Source organism: Gossypium arboreum, chromosome 3, assembly GCF_025698485.1.
Source record: "Gossypium arboreum isolate Shixiya-1 chromosome 3, ASM2569848v2, whole genome shotgun sequence".
NCBI classification, from domain to species: domain Eukaryota; kingdom Viridiplantae; phylum Streptophyta; class Magnoliopsida; order Malvales; family Malvaceae; genus Gossypium; species Gossypium arboreum.
Window position 1 is genome coordinate 1 of NC_069072.1, and position 22,393 is coordinate 22,393.

General features: G+C 34.0%; 2 protein-coding genes and 1 non-coding gene across 3 annotated transcripts; all 3 read right to left on the reverse strand.

Moving 5' to 3' along the window:
- Positions 1-6: 6 nt before the first annotated feature.
- LOC108479952 (ycf3-interacting protein 1, chloroplastic) lies at positions 7-5,115 on the reverse strand (the record flags this gene model as incomplete). Its single annotated transcript, XM_017782827.2, has 6 exons — positions 4,620-5,115; positions 4,469-4,513; positions 4,278-4,391; positions 3,988-4,068; positions 2,703-2,867; positions 7-39 (listed from the first exon to the last, which is right to left on the reverse strand). Coding segments are annotated over exons 1-6 (747 nt in total), but the record flags the coding sequence as incomplete, so codon positions are not given.
- Positions 5,116-5,894: 779 nt separating this feature from the next.
- Positions 5,895-7,465, reverse strand: LOC108478965 (probable purine permease 4). The gene has a single exon (XM_017781414.2). It carries the CDS (start codon positions 7,270-7,272, stop codon positions 6,139-6,141), a length of 1,134 nt encoding a protein of 377 aa, XP_017636903.1. The 5' UTR covers positions 7,273-7,465; the 3' UTR covers positions 5,895-6,138.
- A 14,110-nt stretch (positions 7,466-21,575) lies between these two features.
- On the reverse strand, positions 21,576-21,682 carry LOC128291186 (small nucleolar RNA R71). Its single transcript, XR_008280962.1, has one exon. It is a non-coding gene; the product is annotated as a small nucleolar RNA R71 (small nucleolar RNA).
- Between the last annotated feature and the right edge of the window lie 711 nt (positions 21,683-22,393).

The window sequence follows — 22,393 nt, forward strand, 5'->3', positions numbered from 1 at the left end:
AACTGGAAAAGCTGTGACCAAGTATAGTGCCCCATAACCCTGCAAAAAAAATAATACTAATTTCAAATTAAATGGTAGATTGTCTTATGCATCCATTAAAAGAAATGCTTTGAGTTTCTGACCCTAGTTCACAGTAAAAACACAGTAAACAAGCTCCCACATTTACACCCTTCAAATTCAATTAATCAATCAAGAACAAATAAGAAAGAAAAACTATAGTAACCTCATTCAATTGAAAAACAAACAAGGCAAAAAACACCCACTGCAGATATTAAATTAACCAATTCAAGACAATAGCCAACCTTGTCCAATTCACAATCTTGTCTCAGTAGTGCAATCAAGAAAAATAGTAATAGGGAAGAACAAAAGAAGAAATGAAGTAATGTTGTAGGGAAGGTACTATCAAGAAGTTTTCTTTAAGACAATAGTTTCCCTAAATGGTGCAAATGGTCTTTTATAGAATTAGAAATGTTATCCCCAGAATACAATACCCATTCGAAAAAGAACACAAGTTCTTAAACACACATGAAGCAGAACCAAAAGGGAGTTAAGAAAGAGAAATGTTTGTTGAAGCGAATTGAACGTAAATTTGTGTAAAATGAATGTTAATGAATCACTTACAAGCACCAACTGGTGTTCAGCTTTTAGAACGGAAGAATGTTTCCATTGACTTCATTTTTTGAATTTCTTCATGAGGGATTTGAATCCTCAAATATGGAATTCTAATTCCTTAAAACAAAATCCTATAAAGGATTTCAACCTTTTCCTTGGTGATTTTGACCCCTTAGGAATATGAGATACAAAGGAAACATATTCATACTTCACACCAATTTGTAAAGTATATGTCTAAAGAAATATGAGATACAAGGAAAATTTCAAATAAAAAAAATATGTAAAGTGTATGTCTAAATGTGACTAAGGATTGAAACTTTATATTTAATATGAGATACAAGGAAACATATGCATACTTCACACCAATTTGTGTGTTCTTCAATGGCTGATGCAATTTAATATAGAAGGAAACATATCCATTTTCCCTTGTTATTCCAAAAGTTGATGCAGTTTAGAATATTATGTATCTCATACATAAATTTTTCAGAAAATTCAATAATAATATCAACTGATTCTCATATACATTGATCATTGAAAGAAGAGAGTATTTTTAAAACAGCTAGAATATCACAATATAAAGTGATTGGTCCTTTGGTTCTCTCAACTCATTTGACAATTCTTTCTATAGATTCAATAATGTTATCAGTCTCAAGATTATAAAACCTACATGCTTTCCTATTTCATATAATTTGGTAGCTTTAGTGTAGCAAAAAAAGAGAACCTAATGCAACCAAATAATATAATTTAGGCATTCCCTCTTTCAATAATTCAAAAGTTCTATTAGAACTTCTATAAAATTTCTATTCAAGATATAACAGGAAGTAAATAATGCTTCCCCCCAAAACTCAGGCACAAGAGAATGCAAAAGCGTGGATCTCACCATTTCATGTAAAGATTTATTCTTCCTTTTTGCCACCCCATTTTTAGGTGACGTATTAGGTGCAAAAATTCTTTATTGATACAACTGAGTAAGGCACAAAAAGATGTAAAATCATTGAATAAAAACATATCATCTCTATTGGATCTATTTTGTTTATCTTCTTAATAGTCAAATTCTTAATTTTTCATTTGAAACTCCTACAACTTTTCAAAAGTTCCATCTTCTGTTTCAAGCAGATAGGCATAAGAATGCTTAGAGAAATCATCTATAAAAGTAATAAAATGTGTTTTAAGAGTAATTTATGTTTGACACAACATTCACAAGTCTTAGTACTCAGTATAATTTGATTTAGGAATTATACCATGAGAGAATATTCTACTCAATGCAATCATGCAAAGATGTCTTAATCTATAATGCCATAAAAAATTAAAGTCATTCAAATCAACAATATAAACATAATTAGAATTACTTTTGTTGTTATTTATCTTTCAAATAGTCTTTTCCCACAATGATTCTCTTAGAAATTTTCACTTTTTGAGAATCAAACATAACTTTGAAACTATGGTCATCAAGTCTCTTAACAAGAATTAAACTCTTAATAAGATTAGGATGTCATGTACATCTTGAAATGTTAAAGTTTGAAGTGAAGTAATTTCCCGTGAAGACTGATTTGTACTCATTGACCTCTTCATAGTTCTTGAATTCACCTTTGAATGCAGTGACATGACAAGTTGCATCGAAGCCAATCCAGTAACCATCTTGGTTGTCAATCATGAGAAGTTTTGTATGATTTGCAACCATGTCATCTTCTAACACCATGTTGACTTCATCTTTCTTATCTTTGCAAAAGTGACACACCTTCACCAAGTGGCCCATTGTTTTCATACGCATAACAATTACCTTTCTGTTTGTTGAGTCTTTCCCAATTTTTTTTGAACTTCCACTTCATTTTGTAAGAGTTTCTTTTTCCCTTACCGTCAATGTGAGGCTATGCTAATTTTTTCACATTTTTAAGGTTTTCTCTTTTTTGGGTTGCACTTTCAATTTATGTGTTAAATCAGGAATAAAGACAAATTTTTAGCATTAGGGCCTTGATAAGGCAAGCCTCACTGCAAAGAGCTGACGTTTAATAGATGCAGAAACTGATAACAAATTTACTAGTAAAGAAATTAGTTTTTAAAATATTAAAAACTGGGATAAGAAAACAAACCACTGCAGAAGGGACTTCTGTTTCATCACTGATTCCAACATCTTCGATTTCAGCAGCAGAATCCCAATCAATATTTAGTCTCTTAGCAACCTCTTTAGGATCAATGCCAGTGTCTGTCGCCCTTGCATAAAGGGATTTGCTACGTTGTTTCTTCGATGCTTCAACCTACTCATTAAAGACATCAAGCATTCTTAAATTTCGATCTAAAAGAAGAATAACCAACTGTGTACATAGAAATAATGGGAAAATATAAGTCATCTCAATGGAACTTATCACTTATGAAGATGCTTTGGAAAATACACAACATACCTATATAAAAAATTTGGTCCTAGAACTCCAGAAGCTGAGGAAAATACAAGGCAAAGTAAAGCAAGTTGAACTTAAAAGAAGCTAAGAATGATGACACAACTATACAGTTTAAGGAAGTTGAAAACGTGGGAATGGGGGGAAAGAATAGCATTAAACCTATTGTTCAATTGCTTTCCTTTCAGTGGAAGTGAAGTTACATTTTTTAAAGTTTTGTACATCCATGGAAAATTTTACAAAGAGGGTAGATAACAAGTAGATCCCAAGCATATTTTAGGCCAAAGATAAGAAAAGCTAACTTTCTACGATCAATGATAACTGGAATGCATAATACATGCAGACCCAGGTCAAGTAACTCCATTCACATGCGAGTAGCTTCCTAGAATGAGGTAACATGATCCAGAGTCATCATTAGTCATTTATCTTAACAAAGAGATGACAGATTCAATGGGTAAAGATATTTTATAGAGAACTAGATACTCGAAGAAAAAGACTTAACCTACAAAGTCTTTGTATATTCTCACGAAAGGCAAGAGCCATTCAATCAAAAAGTCATCCGAAATTCATTATGATAATAATTTCTCCATTGGTTTCTAAAGTTTCTCATTTTAATGTTATGGATAAAGGAATTACTTCATACTACTACTGGTAACCATCTTCTCATAAAGCCTACAAGTCACTTGAATTTCCATCATGAAAGGAATTCCTCCAATGGTTTCTAAAGTTTCCCTTTTTACTGACATGGGAAAAGGAATTACTTCAAACCACTACCTGTAACCATATTCTCAAAAAGTTTAAGAGCCAGATATCCATACAGAAATTACCAAAGCCACGCTACTTAGAAGCTACATAATGAGCCATTCGTACAATGGTTAAAAACAAATCCAATGTCAAGGATATAGAAGATGTAAAGAAATTTGGAGATGGCAAAAAGAACTTAGTAAATATACATAGTCTAAAGTAGCAAAAACAAAAGTACCTCTATATTAGGCCAGTTGGTCATTTCCTCAGCCAGCATCCTGAGAGCAACACGATTAGTGGGGATCTTCCCTTCATTGACCTGGTAAAGTAGAAATAAACAGCATATTAGAATAGTTTCATTAGATTTAGCCTTTGAAAATTAACAGCTGAGAAAGTATTTGTATAGTGTTTGAAATAGGATGGTAAATATTTTAATATGATACTGAATTAGTAATAGTGTTTGTTTATTGAGATTAAGAATATGGCAAGCATATAGAAATTGAAGGTAGGTAGGTAAAGGGAACTCACTTGTTCCAGAGCTTCGACGAGATCATCCCTGGTAGGGGCATCAGGATCCTCAATGCCAAGCAACCTCCTTCTCTCGACTTCTCTAGGATCCTCTATCATCACGGTCAGTTTAACCTGTATGTAAATAACCAAAAAAAAAATGTAAAGTAGAAGGATAGTATAGGAGGAGGAGTACCAAATAGTCTGCATACCTCACTGAATAACATGTCTCGGTTTTTCCTGAGAAGTTGTAGAACCTAGTAAGCAATAAGCAGATTTAATTATCAAGGAGTAGTGCAAGTATAGTCGTAGGTAATAATGGAAACTATCATCGAAAGAATAGAAAGAAAGGAATGGTATTACTCTTTGGATTTGGCGAACGCATTGGAGGTCCTCATCTTCCTCCGGTTGGGCGGTTGCTGATAAAGAAGTATCATGACCATCATCATCCTCATCAATGCGCACTGGTTGTACGCCTTCCTTACCGACCCCAACAACTCCACCACCAATCTTACGCAGTCGCAGACTCGTCGAACTGCATACTTTGCTCAACTTGACATTCATAGCCAATGATTTGCATGCGGATAAGCTTTTAGGTGCAACAGGGGGACAAGAAGACGAAGATGAACAAGTCGATGCAAAAGGCACTTGGGACGCTTGCAAAATCCCCATTTACTGTGATTTTTTCCTGCCTGAAACTTCAACCACTAACAATTTGTTTGTTCCATTGATTCTGGTTGAGATTTATTGTGATTTTTCTTGGTTTTCTTTTCTGGCTAGCTATCACCAAAAGAAGCCTAAGCTATGCCTGGCATATCAGGCTATCAGCTTCTGGACCTTGACCTAGAGGCCTTATGGTCTAATGCTGAATGGGATCCCTGAAATGAGCCAACCAAGCCCAAGCTTCAGGCCTTCAGTGACTTTTAAAAAACATTCGGTTTGGGGCTAAAAGTCAAATCTCACCATGAAACTGGCATCTGCTATGCCTTCCATTTTTTTTTCTTAAGGTATTTATCGGGTGAGTTTATTAATTAAAATTTTGTATTATATAGGTTCAGTAAAAGATTAGATGTTGACCACGAATTTTAAAATTGTTCTATATTTTAGGGTGAGAATCAAACTCTCGACTATTAATTAAGATAGAAAAAACACTTATTATCTCGGCTAATAGTTAATAGATGCTAATTTTTAACTGTGCTTGTGTGTATACGGTTGCAGCCATACACAATTTTGTTCCGCTTACATGATTCTGTCAATGACCAAGTACTTGTATAATGATAAGCTGCTTGCTTCAAACATCCAAATTAACTACGTCACGCGCTGTAATTTGTTGATTCGAAACTATTATTTTTCCATCCCCTCACTTAAAAAAATATAGAGCTTGATTATTATTTAATCTCAATTTCAGGCAAAAAAAATCACTTTAGGCCACAAGCCCACAACCTCAACCTCCTGAGTTCAGCCCTTTCTCGAAATTTCACAGTCTCAATAAATAATGAATAATATATTAGATACTGAACAATATATTAGATACAAACACTAAATATTATTATTTAAAATCTCCAGCAATGCATAATTAGAATTACAAAACTGGATACAAAGATATATATATACAATTTGAATCCAGCTATAATAAGATATTGAACAATGAAATATTATTAATAGGAAAGTAAAAAAAAACTACAATATAGTAATAATTTTCCTTCAAACAAGGATCAATATCATCATGTACTCCTTGATAGATGGTACATAGACTATAGTTATTAACATATTCTTTTTGCTACTGCTACTTGCTGCAGGATAAATTTCTACGATGGACAGAAGCTAATTATCTAATATAAGCTAATTAGATAATTAAAATAGTGAAGATTAATTAATTTGTTCAAACCCCAAGTCCAAGATGAAGATCCGAATGAGGCTGAGGCTGAGGCTGAGCCATTTCAATAGATGGATTAATATTTTGTTTATGATCGTCCAAGAGCTTCATCATGTGATTGTTAACATACATCCCATAAACGTATGAACAAAACCCCCACCCACACATCACTGTAGAAACAATCTTCACCCCCCCAAAGTCCTCTCTGTACACCAATACCCCTCCCAATACATTCATGCCCAGCAACGCCGTCATGCATATCCCTCCCGTTAGCGAGCACGTTAAAAACACCGTTCCTGCCGTTCCCATAAAGCACAGTTGCCAAGTCACCACATTGGTGATCATCGTCACCCAATAAACTCCCTCCCCCTTGTCGAACACCTCCTTACTCTCCTTTCTCATCTCCGTAAATCCCCCATCCCACACCATCCCCACACTCGCTAATATCGTCGCCGATAGCTCCATCACTAACTGCATTTCTATCATCATCGCATAACAGTACACCTTCTTGTATATCATCTCCATAATCGGCAGATACAAGGCAAATAACAACCCCGCCCCTATGGTTGCCACAAACCCTATCATGTATTTGGTTGGGGTCAGGTCCTGCGGTTTGTCGTGGTTGGATCCTAAGGCTAGGAGGATTGAGCTTAACGTCAATAGGATGACGCAGTTGAGGTTCGTGAAAGTGATCTTTTGCTTAACCATAATTGCGGATAGGATGAGATTGAATACTAGTTGAGAGGATAGAAGGAGAGCGGAGGTTGATACTGGAAGATAAGAGTTGCCCCAAGAGAAAAGAAGGTTGTTTAAGCCTAGCATAAGGCCTATGAATATGGACAAACTTAAGATTCTAGGAGTGAAACGAGTGAAAGGCTTTCTCTGAGTGCATTGGAAGAGATAGTAAGGGAGGAAAACCGGCAAGAGAAGGAAAGGGAATCCAGCTGACTGAACCCATGTGGAAACCCATTTGTTGGAGCCTTTGTGGTTGAAATAGTACTTGGAGAGCAAGCTTGAGGATACAGAACCCAAAAACAGGCACGTATAGTTGATCAACAAAAGAGGCATATAACGCTTCTTTGAGACACCCTTTTGGTCTTGTTCACCATTGTCGTGGTTGTTGCTAGTGTTGATGTTCATGGCTATCTAGCACTTACTGATCTGACAAGTATAGGATTGTGATACAATACTAATATAAGTATCGGTAGATGTTGTTGATGTTGCTTATTGGTGTGTTTTTTTAAAGCTCAATGCTTTAGGTGGGTTTTTGAAGAGAGCTATGTTGCTTCTAGTGATCGGACCTCTATATTATAGAGGAGTTCAAACCCAAGACCCGGGGATGAATCGTTGTCTTTTATATTTAAGGATGTGACTAACTGCAAGATAGAGATACTTTCCTTTTCCTCTCTTTTTCTCTCTCAATGAAAGCGTTGTTTCATCATTAATTAATCTCCCATCCTAGAGTTCGACCCTCACTGTTTTAATAGAATTTTTTTGTTTTTCTTAATAAAATTTAAAGCTACCTCCAAGATGAACTTACGTGTCTTTATTATTAAAAAAAGAAAAGAAAAATATATATTAAAAGATATAATAAAAAACAATATTCATGAATTGATATACAGTTTACACGTACATGTTTTTCCTTAATATATACCCGCAGATTTTTTAACTATGATATATGATATAATTAATAACATTGGCTAAAAGCATATATGTACAAAATAAGAAATATGATTCATTTCAAACATTTCTCTGGGATGGGGGCATGTGATTGATAATCAATTGAGAAGGAAATGAATTAATGTATTCCTAAGTAGAGTTAGCTCGGAGGGAAAAAAACTTAAGTAAAGAATGAAATCCACTATTGCTAATATAGATTCCAGTTAGTACATATCAGAAAATGGACAGAGTCGAAAGAACAATTCTTTGTGGTTAAAGATATATATCAATAAGTTATTGGTTAATGTGCTAGCAGCCTTTCCAATAAAGATGAGCACAAAAAATCAAATCAATAACTTTAGAACACTTTATTTTTTTTATAGATGATTATTAAAGAAATGATCCTGACCCAACAAAAATTCTCAAACATTATTCCTAATAATAGTAATGGTATGGATTCATATTCACATGTGGAAAACGAAAAAGAAAAAAATTGAAATATTGCATTTGGTATTGGAAGAATAACTGACAAAAGATCAATGATAGTGGCCTTGTCTGCTTGCCCTTGCATGGGCACCACAAACATAAAAAGAGGCAGTTGATTTCTAGGGTTTCCCCAGAACGAATTCGACCTCTCATTTAGTTGTATATCTATTTATATTTTTAACAAGATTTCTTCACGAGTCAATTAAACACTAATTCGAAGTAAAATAAATTAAGTTATTTGAGCGTACGTTAGTTTTTTTAGTTTAACAAAAATCAATAAAAATATGTATATATAGTAGAATTTAAACCTACGCCGATTAAATTAGGAAAATCTTTAATTTACCACTTAACTAAAATTTTATTTTAATATTTTTTATAATTTTTTTATTTTAATATGTATAATTTATTATTGAACACTGAGAAGTGATAAAAATAACATATTTTAACCTCATTCTTAATACGTTTTTGGATGATTAGTCGATGCAAAATGGTGAAATTTATGCTCCTAATCCTTTAAATTCATGTTTCTATACTTAGGAGAGTATTTGGGATCAAAATGAGCAAAAAACGAACAAAAATCATAAAATAGGAGTAAGGTATAAGGGCCACACAAGTTGGACTCTCTCACACGGGTTGGGCACACGGCAGTGTAGGATAAGAAGATGAGTGAGAGCCATCATATAATACTCAAGAAAACAACTCGAAAAACACCATTGGTGTAACAACAAATTTTCAGTGGTGTCAAAAACAGTGATTCGAGATCACTAAATCTGACAAATAAGTTTTAAAAGTAAATAAATAAATATCAATGGGTCAAGTGTGATGGAAGAAGAATTTTTGGATTAGTGAATTTTGAGATTTTAAAAGAAATTAAAAGTAAATTGGGTTTAAAATGAGGTATCGAGACCTCAAACTCATAAACTGAGTCATAAATATTTTTAGAAATATTTATGGAGTATCATTGAAATAGTATTAAAGTTTCATTAGAAAATTTTAACGTTTGGATGGTCAATTGGTTAAAAAGAACTAAATTGAAAAAGGTGGAAAATTAGTTAATTAGTGATTAAAAAGCTTAAGTGACTAATGAGGAGGGTTTTAAAAGGGAATTAGACCCAAATTAAATGGGCTGGACGGTTTGGGCGAAGAATTAGCAAGAAAATAAGGAGAAACAAGGGAAAAATTGGAAATTTTGCAAATTAAACATATAAAACAAAGACTAAATTGAAAATCAAGAGATTTCTTCATAATTCATCATCAAAAAAGCCATATGAGGTCTGGAACAAGCTAGTTTTTCATATTTTCATACCATGTGAGTTCAATTCTTGCTATTTCTTTAAAATTCTTCATGATTTGTGACTTTTACAACTAGGTCCTACTATTAAATTCATTAGTTTTGATTTTATGGATGAAATTGAAAGTTACCATGGTTGAGTACTGGAATTTTATGAAGAGTAAACATGGTTTTGAAGTTTTAATTTTATTAAAAGATGGGTTTATTAAATGTTTTTGTGTAGAAATCAATTTTTAGGACTTAATTGTGAAAAGTTAGGAATTAAGGTTTGATGCTGAAATTACAATTTTCAAAGGTTTTGAAGTAGTTTAATATGATATAATAAAGTGTTAATTGAGGAAAAATTAGCTCATTTTGGGGGTTGAGTTGAGCAGTGACTAAATTATAAAAACTGTAAAGTTTGGAGTAAATGTGTAATTTTGAAAATTGAAGGGCATAAAGCATAAATTGAATTGGAATTGAAGTAGATTCTGATGAGTAAATAATTTTATATTCTAGATCAAGAATCGAAAGATAAACGAGGAAAAGGAAAAGTTCCTGAATAGTCCCTGAAATATTACAACTTTTACAAATTGGCCTAGGTAAGTTCATATGGTTGAATTGTGCGATTATTTGTTAAATTAGAAATGATGTGATGTCATCTACATGTTGCTATTATGTTGTTAATAATATGCAACATTATAAAGTTTGGATTGGAAGTTCAAATTGAGGAAAACGCAGGATTGAGTACATTCGGATTGTGACAAATGATGAATTGACGAATAAAACCATGGTTAATCCATGGAAAAGTTATGACACGTAGGTATGGTATTATCCATACTGAGATATGATACGTAGGTATGGTATTTCCATATTGAGCTATGATATGTAGGTATGGTATCCTCCAAACCGAGCTATAATATGTAGGTATAGTATTTCCCATACCAAGTTGTGAAACATAGGTATGGTATTAACCATACTAAGTTGTGAATCGTGGCACTGAACATACGACGTACTCAAATCAATAAGTCGTCCTTTAATTGACATGTGTGGGTAAGAGATAGTTGAGGCTAAGTGTTGAACTATGAATTGATATTTGAGTATTGAGCTTGAGTGAACTCATCATTTAAAATTGTATTTGGTAGGAATTGAATGTTTAATATTATTTATTGAATTAATTGTAATGCTTGGTAAGATTGTTATTATGAACCTATGAACTTACTAAGCTTTCACAGCTTACTTTGTGTGTTAATAGTTCCCGTAGATTTACGTGATATCGGTGGATCGGATCAACACATCGGGAAGCACTATCCAAAGTTACACCAGTAGATTTTGAATACAACTCTTGATTTATATGGCATGTATAGGACAGGGTTGAAAGATGTAGTTTTGAAATATTGATATTTGTATGTTTGAATATCTATGTTTAGAAGTTATTTTGGTAAGGTAATGAATGAAACCATTTTGACAAATTAGGATAAAATAGTAGTATTATGGTATGTTGGTAGATGAAAAACTTGTGTTTTGGTTGATTTGGTTGACTGGTTTAGACATATTTGTGTATTTGAAGGTTGTGTGCAGATAGATTATAAAAAGAGTGAAAAATGTGGTCTTAAAATGACCTATTTTCGTCCACATGGGTAGACACACGGGCGTGTGTCTAGGCCGTGTGACACACGGCTTGCCCTATGGGCATGTGTTGTAGCCATGTGTCCCCTGCACTTTAAAATTTAGAAGCAGAATGCTCTGAATTAAGCACACGGGTAGAGACACGAGTGTGTGTCTTAGCCGTATGGGTAACATGGTTTTAGACATGGCCATGTGATTTGGCTGTGTGAAACCTGCACTTAAATTGTAAAATTTAAAATAACCATACGGCCTAGCACACGGGCATGTGACATTGATGTGTGACTTCAATTTGTTCATAGGATGTAAGTTAGAGAGTTACATGGGGTCAGAAAACGGGTGTGTGTAACCACACGGCCTGCCCAGATGGGCGTGTCCCTAAGCCACACAGGCGTGTGACCCATGCATGTATGAAAAATTTTATAGTTTCGTGAAAATTTCTCTAAGACTTCGAATAAGTCTCGACTTGATTTTTAATGTTCATATTGGGCCTTGAGGTTCCATTTAAGGGACGGTTTGAATGTTTTCATTTATGAATGGTAAATTTAATTCGAATTGATTATACATATTCGGTTATCCTCGGTAATACTCTGTAATCTTGTTCCAGCGACGGATACGGGTTAGGGGTGTTACATTTATTGGTATCAGAGCTTCGATTTAACCGATTCTCGGAACATATTGTGAAGAGTAAAGTGTCTAGAAATACATGCCATATAAATCTGTGATAGTGTAATGTGTATGATCCGATCTAATTATTGTTATTTTTATAGATTATAAAAATGTCGGATAGATCTGAACGTGCTGAACAATAAGAAGCTAACAGTAGAGTGCAGACTTCGGAACAAGGAACGAGTAGTGATGTTCCAATTTTTTTTATGCGAGAACAAGAACTTAAAAACATGATTTATGGAGTTATGAATCAGTGGTATAGGGAGACGATGCAAGAAAGATGTAACGCCCCGTACTCGAGACCGTTTCCGGAGTCGAACACGAGGTGTTAACGGACTTAATTCATTACTTAAACAGCTCATACAATTCATTTTAAAATTTCCAGACAAGCTGGCTAACTGCATCACAGTCGCTTTAAAATCATATCTCGAGTTCAAACTCAAATCCAATTCCGTAAATTTTTCCTGAAACTAGACTCATATATCTATCTACTAATTTTTTTCTAGAATTTTTGGTCAGGCCAATTAGTACAGTTTATTAGTTAAAGTCTCCCCTGTTTCAGGGTTTGACTACTCTGACCTCTGTGTATTACGAATCAGATATCTCCCTCTACAGAGCTTCAATGACTATGAAATTTGTCTCTAATAAAACTAGACTCAATAAGGAATCTGTACATATAAAGTATGACTTCTAATTATCTTTGTAAAATTTATGGTGAATTTCCAAATTCAGAACAGGGGATCCAGAAATCGCTCTGGCCCTGTTTCACAAAAATTTAAACATCTCATAAAATATAGCTCATATGCCTGTTTTGCTTCTTCCATATGAAAATAGACTCATCAAGCTTCGATTCCATAACTTATTCATTATTTAATTCCATTTCTACTATTTTTAGTGATTTTTCAAATTCACGTCACTAATGCTGTCTGAATCTATTTTATGGTAAATTTTACCTATTTCATGGTTTCCATGGATTAGCTAGCAATTTAGCATACATAACACCAAATATGATCATGATTAGCCATTTCAAATGGCTAATCATTACCAAGCATTTCCATACCACTCAATAACCATATCATAAGACCATATATATACAAAATGATTATAATGCTATACATGCCATACTCAAAATATACAAGCCATTATGCCAAGATGGTATACGGATAGTGTGAGCGAGCCTCCGACCGTTCCCGATTTCGAGCTGGCTTGTCAAAACTACAAGGAATGAAAAGGAGGAGTAAGCATAAATGCTTAATAAGTTCACATGCAAATAGCAAGTAACATAACCATATAAGCAAACATAAAACATCATTTGCATAATCATCACCAAGACATTCATATCACATTTTCATTTATCATCTTACCACATTGTTGTTATATCGATTTTTCAACCTGAGAGTTAAGTACATACCTGTTCAAAGTACCCATTTCACAACACTTACCAATACGTCCCTTTCATCTTGAGTATTCCTCCATTTCAAGAGAACTTTACCCGTTGAACACATCGAATATAATTCGGATACATGGAAAGTTTGCACATAAGTGCCACATATGTAGCCAAGCTACCATGTAACCCGCCCATAAGTGAACTCGGACTCAACTCAACGAGCTCGGGCGTTCAGATCCATAAGTGAACTCGGACTCAACTCAACGAGCTCGGATGCCTAGTTACATCTCACGAACTCGGACTCAACTCAACGAGTTCGGACGTCAGATCCATAAGTGAACTCGGACTCAACTCAACGAGTTCGGATGCCCAAATATCCCAAATGACATGTCACTTGTATCCTAATCTATTCCTAAGGTTCAAACAGGCTTTTTCCTCGATCTCACATCTTTGCCGTCTTCCACGGAATATCGAAATCGATACTTGGTGATAGTTCATACTCATCAAGTAATTCACATAATTACATATTATTCAACAATAACCACAAAGCATAATATTTCATGATAATAATCGGCATCATATCATATAAACAACATTAAATTGCTTAAAATGACAATTATGTTACTACATTTACACATGAACTTACCTCGTATGCTGAAAATGGCTACTTTTACCATTTCGTCCACAACTTGGTATTTTCCCATTTTAGCTTCTAATTTCAGTTTTCCTTGCTCTATCATTTAAAATATAGTCTAATTAGGACTCACATTATTCAAATTGACCCAAAATCATATTTTGGAAAAATTACAATTTTGCCCTAAACTTTTGCATATTTACACTTTTGCCCCAAAGCTCGTAAATTAAACTTCAGCCTATTTTCTTATGTTTTATGACATGCTGATCATTTTTCCCTTCTATGGCAACATCAAATTCTCACTCTAACATGTACTTATGACTATTAGGTATTTTTACCGATTAAGCCCTTTTGCTCGCTTTTCACTTAAAACCGAGTAGCACAAGTTGTCTAACATAATTTAAAACCTCATGTTCTATCATAAAACACCAAAATACACAAATTTCACCTATGGGTATTTTTCCAAATATGAACCCTAGGTTGAATTATTGCTAGCATAAGCTTAATCGAGCTACCGGGACTCCAAAAACGTAAAAATCATTAAAAACGAGGCTAGAACGGACTTACAATCGAGCTTGGAAGCTTGAAAAACCCTAGCCATGGTTTCTCCTTGCTATATTCGGCCATGGGGTTGAAGATGAGCAAAATTGGCTTTTAATTTTGTATTTTAATTCATTTTACCCTAAATGACCAAAATGCCCTTACTACTAAACTTTCCAAAATTCCATCCATGTCCTAATTTTGTCCATGAACTTAAAATTGGCCAAATTGCTATTTAAGACCTCCTCATTAATATTCCAAAACAATTTCATACTAAAAACTTCTAGAATGCAAGTTTTGCAACTTATTCGATTTAGTCCCTACTTTCAATTTAAGCACTTTAGGCATAGAATTTCATCACGAAATTTTCACACAATCATGCAATCATATCATAGACCTTAAAATAATCATAAAATAATTATTTCTATCTCGGATTTTGGGGTCACGAAACCACTATTCCGACTAGGCCCAAAATCGATATTACAACTCTCCCCTTCGAGGATTTTCGTCCCCAAAATCTTACCGTAAAAGTGGTCTTCACTTTTAATCTCATATTCGTGTCAAGAACTTGCACTTAGACTGTACCTCCAATACATCTCTTCAATTTCTCATATGATCTAAAAGCTTACAGCCTCAACTCTCAACCTGTTCTTAAACTTTCAACCCTTCTCGCTTCCCATGATATCATGACATAAAACTCGGATCTCAACTTGATTTAATGGAGACCGAATTCCAAGAAATCCAACAATCAAAGAGACCGAAATTCCATGAATCTGATGAGAAGGAATTCATTCAATACAGATATGATTTATAGATCTCGCCAAACATTTAACAATAGGATACATCACATTTTCCTCTTTCCGCCATAGAAATAATTCTGATATGGCCTCAAGAATAATCCTTCTCATTTCCATCCCAATATCAACACTGACAAGGATAATTTTGATAGATCCCAATGCTCGGCTTTAACCCCTTTAACAACTCCGATTTTATGTAACATCGGATGCTCTAAACTATCACATTACCTCACCGTCTTGAAACACATCACAATTCATACAACAAGACATTACCGAAAGTCGAAGTCTTTGCTCAATGTAGACTAGCCTAGTTCGACGCTTTGTTACCAATATTCTCATCTATCCGAACTCTGTCAATATGTAATAAACTTTTCAGCTTTCACAAGATGGAAACCTTATCATTCAGAGTGACTTAAACTAATATCCAACTCTTTCTAATAAATATACACTTCTCGCTCAAACTATTTACTCTTTTATCCATACAAAATGAAATTCTATTATCGACTTGGGAAAAATAATCCGACATAATTGTCACATGAAATCTTTCAAATAAATAATTTACCATACCGATTGAAACTCGCTTTTATCACCTATGCCTTTCTCGATGTCAAATCCTTACACGTAAATTAGAAAAATCCCAATACTAAAATCACTACATTACTAAGATCAAATTAGAAGTATAGTCATATTTGACATGATTATCACGAATGAAGAACGACTTGAACACGAGTCATAATTGACAAATTATGGAACAAAGATAACAAGGAAACCGAATAAAGAAATCCAAGATAGAGAAACCCGAATAAAGAAATCCGAATAAAGAGATCCGGATAAAGAAACCCAAGATACGATACTATGCCGAGAATCGAAAACCAAACTCATAGAGAAAATACAGAATACCCGATAATTCTTCAAAGAAAGAAAGTCCAAAAGAAAACATCATTTAATCCCACTGGAATCAAATATAACAAGAACAATATATCTTCCCATACATATATATCAGATGAAGCATCAAGTAGAAGAAACAGAATCATAATATCATACGTATTCTCTCATCAATTCTTATAAGACGAAATGAAATAGGATACCCGATGAAATAGAGCAATATAAATTATAAACCTGTCAGACTACCAATGCTTTCATCCAACACCAGAATTAGAAGACATTCCCATATAACAAGAATTTCTTCAGAAGATCAATAACCATAGAAATATTTCGAGAACGGGTAAACACATAGAACATCTCAAAAAGATCGCTAAATCATCCGGTCATAACTGTCACACTCAGATAGTTCACATTTCAAATATCATTTCCCCAACTAGTTTTGCGTCACAAATTTCATATTAAACCATTCACTAAAGAAGGCCAATTCTGAATAAATTTCGATTTACACTTTTCTCGACCTTGCACCGAGTAATTCGGTTTACCAAGGAGAATTCCTTTTCTAATCGGGACAAGGCATAACTCCAATAATCTTTACGTCAATCCGATACTTTATCGGCTCGACTTTACTTATCAGCTCATTTTCAATCTCTAATCATACTTATAATTATTCTATCACTGTACTCTTTGGGTTCTCAACCGAAACTTATTCAATACAAATCTCATGAAATTCCATTATAAGTACCACTTGTAAGGGGAGGGTTGTAGGACCTCGACTCGACTTTCTTATAAATACACATATGACACAACTTCCATCATCATAGTAACATCATCAAAATCATGTCATTCATTCATGTTGGCTTACACCAATTTTCCTATTGTCCCATTTAGACAATATACTTATGCATACATTCTATGTTTTCTAGATGACTTTACTTATCCATTCATTTAATTAAATTAATTCATGCTCATGACATTATAAAAGGCCAAACAAACATAGATATTTGCATCACAATCACAACTTTCATTTCGTGCATCATCATGTACATATCATTACAATCATATAATTCAGTCCAACAATTTAACATAGATAAGTTCATTTCATTATAATCCTTTATCTCATAAAATTATATATCATTAACATTTATCAACATTCGACGTCCAAATCAAGACAAGGACATTTTCACTGTATCATAATATTATGACCTTTATTCATACCTCTACTACTTTCTATTTATTCCGTTCATCTTATCAAGTAAGCCACATACACTACATCATATGAGCATTAAGCAAATATTAATATTTATCACAACATGAACTTTCATCTCACATATTATCACATATGTATCATAAACTTTTATTCATACTTTTCTCGAACCGAGACTTATCATAATCATAACTTTACTCAAATACCTTCACATAACATTGAACATGGTCGGCACATTTCGGTTGGAGAGTACCTGCCTAAATAAGATAGTACTCATACGCTTGGAAGACATCACACTATCACAAATCGCTGGCATGTATAGCTAAACTTTTACACATGCTCGGTTAGTCCGAGAACCGACTAAACCTGCTCTGATACCACTAAATGTAACGCCCCGTACTCGAGACCGTTTCCGGAGTCGAACACGAGGTGTTAACGGACTTAATTCATTACTTAAACAGCTCATACAATTCATTTTAAAATTTCCAGACAAGCTGGCTAACTGCATCACAGTCGCTTTAAAAATCATATCTCGAGTTCCGAAACTCGAAATCCAATTCCGTAAATTTTTCCTGAAACTAGACTCATATATCTATCTACTAATTTTTTTCTAGAATTTTTGGTCAGGCCAATTAGTACAGTTTATTAGTTAAAGTCTCCCCTGTTTCAGGGTTTGACTACTCTGACCTCTGTGTATTACGAATCAGATATCTCCCTCTACAGAGCTTCAATGACTATGAAATTTGTCTCTAATAAAACTAGACTCAATAAGGAATCTGTACATATAAAGTATGACTTCTAATTATCTTTGTAAAATTTATGGTGAATTTCCAAATTCAGAACAGGGGATCCAGAAATCGCTCTGGCCCTGTTTCACAAAAATTTAAACATCTCATAAAATATAGCTCATATGCCTGTTTTGCTTCTTCCATATGAAAATAGACTCATCAAGCTTCGATTCCATAACTTATTCATTATTTAATTCCATTTCTACTATTTTTAGTGATTTTTCAAATTCACGTCACTAATGCTGTCTGAATCTATTTTATGGTAAATTTTACCTATTTCATGGTTTCCATGGATTAGCTAGCAATTTAGCATACATAACACCAAATATGATCATGATTAGCCATTTCAAATGGCTAATCATTACCAAGCATTTCCATACCACTCAATAACCATATCATAAGACCATATATATACAAAATGATTATAATGCTATACATGCCATACTCAAAATATACAAGCCATTATGCCAAGATGGTATACGGATAGTGTGAGCGAGCCTCCGACCGTTCCCGATTTCCGAGCTGGCTTGTCAAAACTACAAGGAATGAAAAGGAGGGAGTAAGCATAAATGCTTAATAAGTTCACATGCAAATAGCAAGTAACATAACCATATAAGCAAACATAAAACATCATTTGCATAATCATCACCAAGACATTCATATCACATTTTCATTTATCATCTTACCACATTGTTGTTATATCGATTTTTCAACCTGAGAGTTAAGTACATACCTGTTCAAAGTACCCATTTCACAACACTTACCAATACGTCCCTTTCATCTTGAGTATTCCTCCATTTCAAGAGAACTTTACCCGTTGAACACATCGAATATAATTCGGATACATGGAAAGTTTGCACATAAGTGCCACATATGTAGCCAAGCTACCATGTAACCCGCCCATAAGTGAACTCGGACTCAACTCAACGAGCTCGGGCGTTCAGATCCATAAGTGAACTCGGACTCAACTCAACGAGCTCGGATGCCTAGTTACATCTCACGAACTCGGACTCAACTCAACGAGTTCGGACGTCGATCCATAAGTGAACTCGGACTCAACTCAACGAGTTCGGATGCCCAAATATCCCAAATGACATGTCACTTGTATCCTAATCTATTCCTAAGGTTCAAACAGGCTTTTTCCTCGATCTCACATCTTTGCCGTCTTCCACGGAATATCGAAATCGATACTTGGTGATAGTTCATACTCATCAAGTAATTCACATAATTACATATTATTCAACAATAACCACAAAGCATAATATTTCATGATAATAATCGGCATCATATCATATAAACAACATTAAATTGCTTAAAATGACAATTATGTTACTACATTTACACATGAACTTACCTCGTATGTAAAATGGCTACTTTTACCATTTCGTCCACAACTTGGTATTTTCCCATTTTAGCCTCAATTTCAGTTTTCCTTGCTCTATCATTTAAAATATAGTCTAATTAGGACTCACATTATTCAAATTGACCCAAAATCATATTTTGGAAAAATTACAATTTTGCCCTAAACTTTTGCATATTTACACTTTTGCCCCAAAGCTCGTAAATTAAACTTCAGCCTATTTTCTTATGTTTTATGACATGCTGATCATTTTTCCTTCTATGGCAACATCAAATTCTCACTCTAACATGTACTTATGACTATTAGGTATTTTTACCGATTAAGCCCTTTTGCTCGTTTTCACTTAAAACCGAGTAGCACAAGTTGTCTAACATAATTTAAAACCTCATGTTCTATCATAAAACACCAAAATACACAAATTTCACCTATGGGTATTTTTCCAAATATGAACCCTAGGTTGAATTATTGCTAGCATAAGCTTAATCGAGCTACCGGGACTCCAAAAACGTAAAAATCATTAAAAACGAGGCTAGAACGGACTTACAATCGAGCTTGGAAGCTTGAAAAACCCTAGCCATGGTTTCTCCTTGCTATATTCGGCCATGGGGTTGAAGATGAGCAAAATTGGCTTTTAATTTTGTATTTTAATTCATTTTACCCCTAAATGACCAAAATGCCCTTACTACTAAACTTTCCAAAAATTCCATCCATGTCCTAATTTTGTCCATGAACTTAAAATTGGCCAAATTGCTATTTAAGACCTCCTCATTAATATTCCAAAACAATTTCATACTAAAAACTTCTAGAATGCAAGTTTTGCAACTTATTCGATTTAGTCCCTACTTTCAATTTAAGCACTTTAGGCATAGAATTTCATCACGAAATTTTCACACAATCATGCAATCATATCATAGACCTTAAAATAATCATAAAATAATTATTTCTATCTCGGATTTTGGGGTCACGAAACCACTATTCCGACTAGGCCCAAAATCAGGATATTACAAAAGAAGTCAGACTCAACCACCTCTTCCCCCTATTGTATCACCTGTGGTACCACCGGTTGCTTCTCCACCTCCTCCGAAAATTGAATCTAGTGAACGTTCTCCGATTGAAAAGCTAAGAAAGTTTGGAGCTAAGGAATTCCGAGGTAGATCAGATGATGACCCTGTAAAAGTTGAGTGAAGAAATTGCGTAATTTAAGTGGATAATGAAAGATTAAATCTAGGTGGATTCTTTCTTAGGTATTGTCTCGCTTTTTGGTTGTTAATCGTTTATTTTCTTGATTTGTTTTTTGTCACGTTCTTTAGTTAATTAATTTAGTTAATTTTAGTTTTAATCAATCACTTTAATTTGTCGGTTAAATAATAGAAAGACATTAATTTTTAGTACTTTTAGTCCTCGTGGGAATGATATTTTAGTTGGTTTACGATTGCATCAAGTTTTTTGCGACGTTGCAAGGGACTAAAATATGAGAAAATTTTATTTCCATTAATTTAGCCATTTTTTATTTTTAATTTAATTTAATTTTTAGATTCTATTTTTTTTTGTTTGTTTGATTCTAATAGGTTCTTTTGGTTTATGACTAGAGAAAACCCATCAGAATTGTTAATTGTTTATAGTGAAGTTGAAAAGACTGCTCGCAAAAATCATAAAAAGGTTAGGAAGCATGACAAAATCAACAGAATATAGTAGACAATTAAAAGGAAAAAGATATTACTGGGGAGATAGGTGATAATCAAAATCAACAGTTTCCTGCAACTCCTACTCCTCGTACTACGCATAATTATGCTAAGCCAACTCTGATTGGGGCTAAATCGAGTATTCTAGGACAGACTATTGTTGCAAACAATTTTGAGCTGAAGCTGAACACAATTCAGATGGTACAACAGTATGTTCAGTTTGATGGTTTGTAAAATGAAGATCCAAATACTTATTTGGCTAACTTTCTAGATATTTGCGACACATTTAAGATCAATGGCACTACTGATGACATCATACACTTATGGTTGTTCTCAATCTCTTTGAGGAGTAAGGCAAAATAGTGGTTGAACTCATTGCCAGGAGGTTCTATCACAAATTGGGATCAGATGACCGAAAAGTTTCTATTGAAGTACTTCCCACCAACTAAAACAACTAAGTTGAGGAATGATATCTCTTATTTTGCTCAAATTGATTGAGAGGCATTATATAATGCATGGGAGAGATTTAATGATCTTTTGAGAAGGTGATCTCATCATGGATTACCTTTGTGGTTGCAAGTTCAAACCTTCTACAACAATTTGAATCCCTCGACTAGGTAATTAATTGATGTAGTAGCTAGTGGAGCACTAAATAATAAAACATTCGAGGCAACTCAAGAATTTATTGAGAAATTAGCACTGAATAACTATCAGTGGCAAGTCGTAATAAAACCAATGAAAACAGCCGATATTTTTAACATGGATGCAGTTTCTATGTTAGCAAATCAGGTTGAAGCTATTGGTAAGGAAATTAATGGTTTCAATGTTTCTAAGCAAGTGAATCCGATGATGTAGTGTGATGCAAATGGAGTAGGGATGATTAATTCAGAATATTCACCCTTTAAGTCTAGCATAAAGCACAGGCAAGTCAACTTTATGGGTAATAATTTTAGATATCAAAATAACCCCTATAACAATAGTTATAATGCAGGTTGGAGGAACTATCCAAATTTCTCTCAGGATGATCAAGATAATCAAAAGTCACAATCCACTTCAGGTTTTTAGCAACCTTATTTGCAAAAGAAGAAATTGAGCTTTAATAAGATGTTGGTTGAATTTATTTCGGTGTCAGAAAATCGATTCCAAAACACTGAGATGGTTTTGAAAAATCACCAAGCATCAGTTCAAGGGCTTGAAAATCAAATTAGATAGCTTGCCAAACTTGTTTCAGAAAGATCACAAGATAGTTTGCCTACCAATGCTGAAACTAACCC

Excerpts from the sequence above, each read along its gene's own strand:
- LOC108478965 (XM_017781414.2), bottom strand. The coding sequence starts at position 7,272 with ATGAACATCAACACTAGCAACAACCACGACAATGGTGAACAAGACCAA.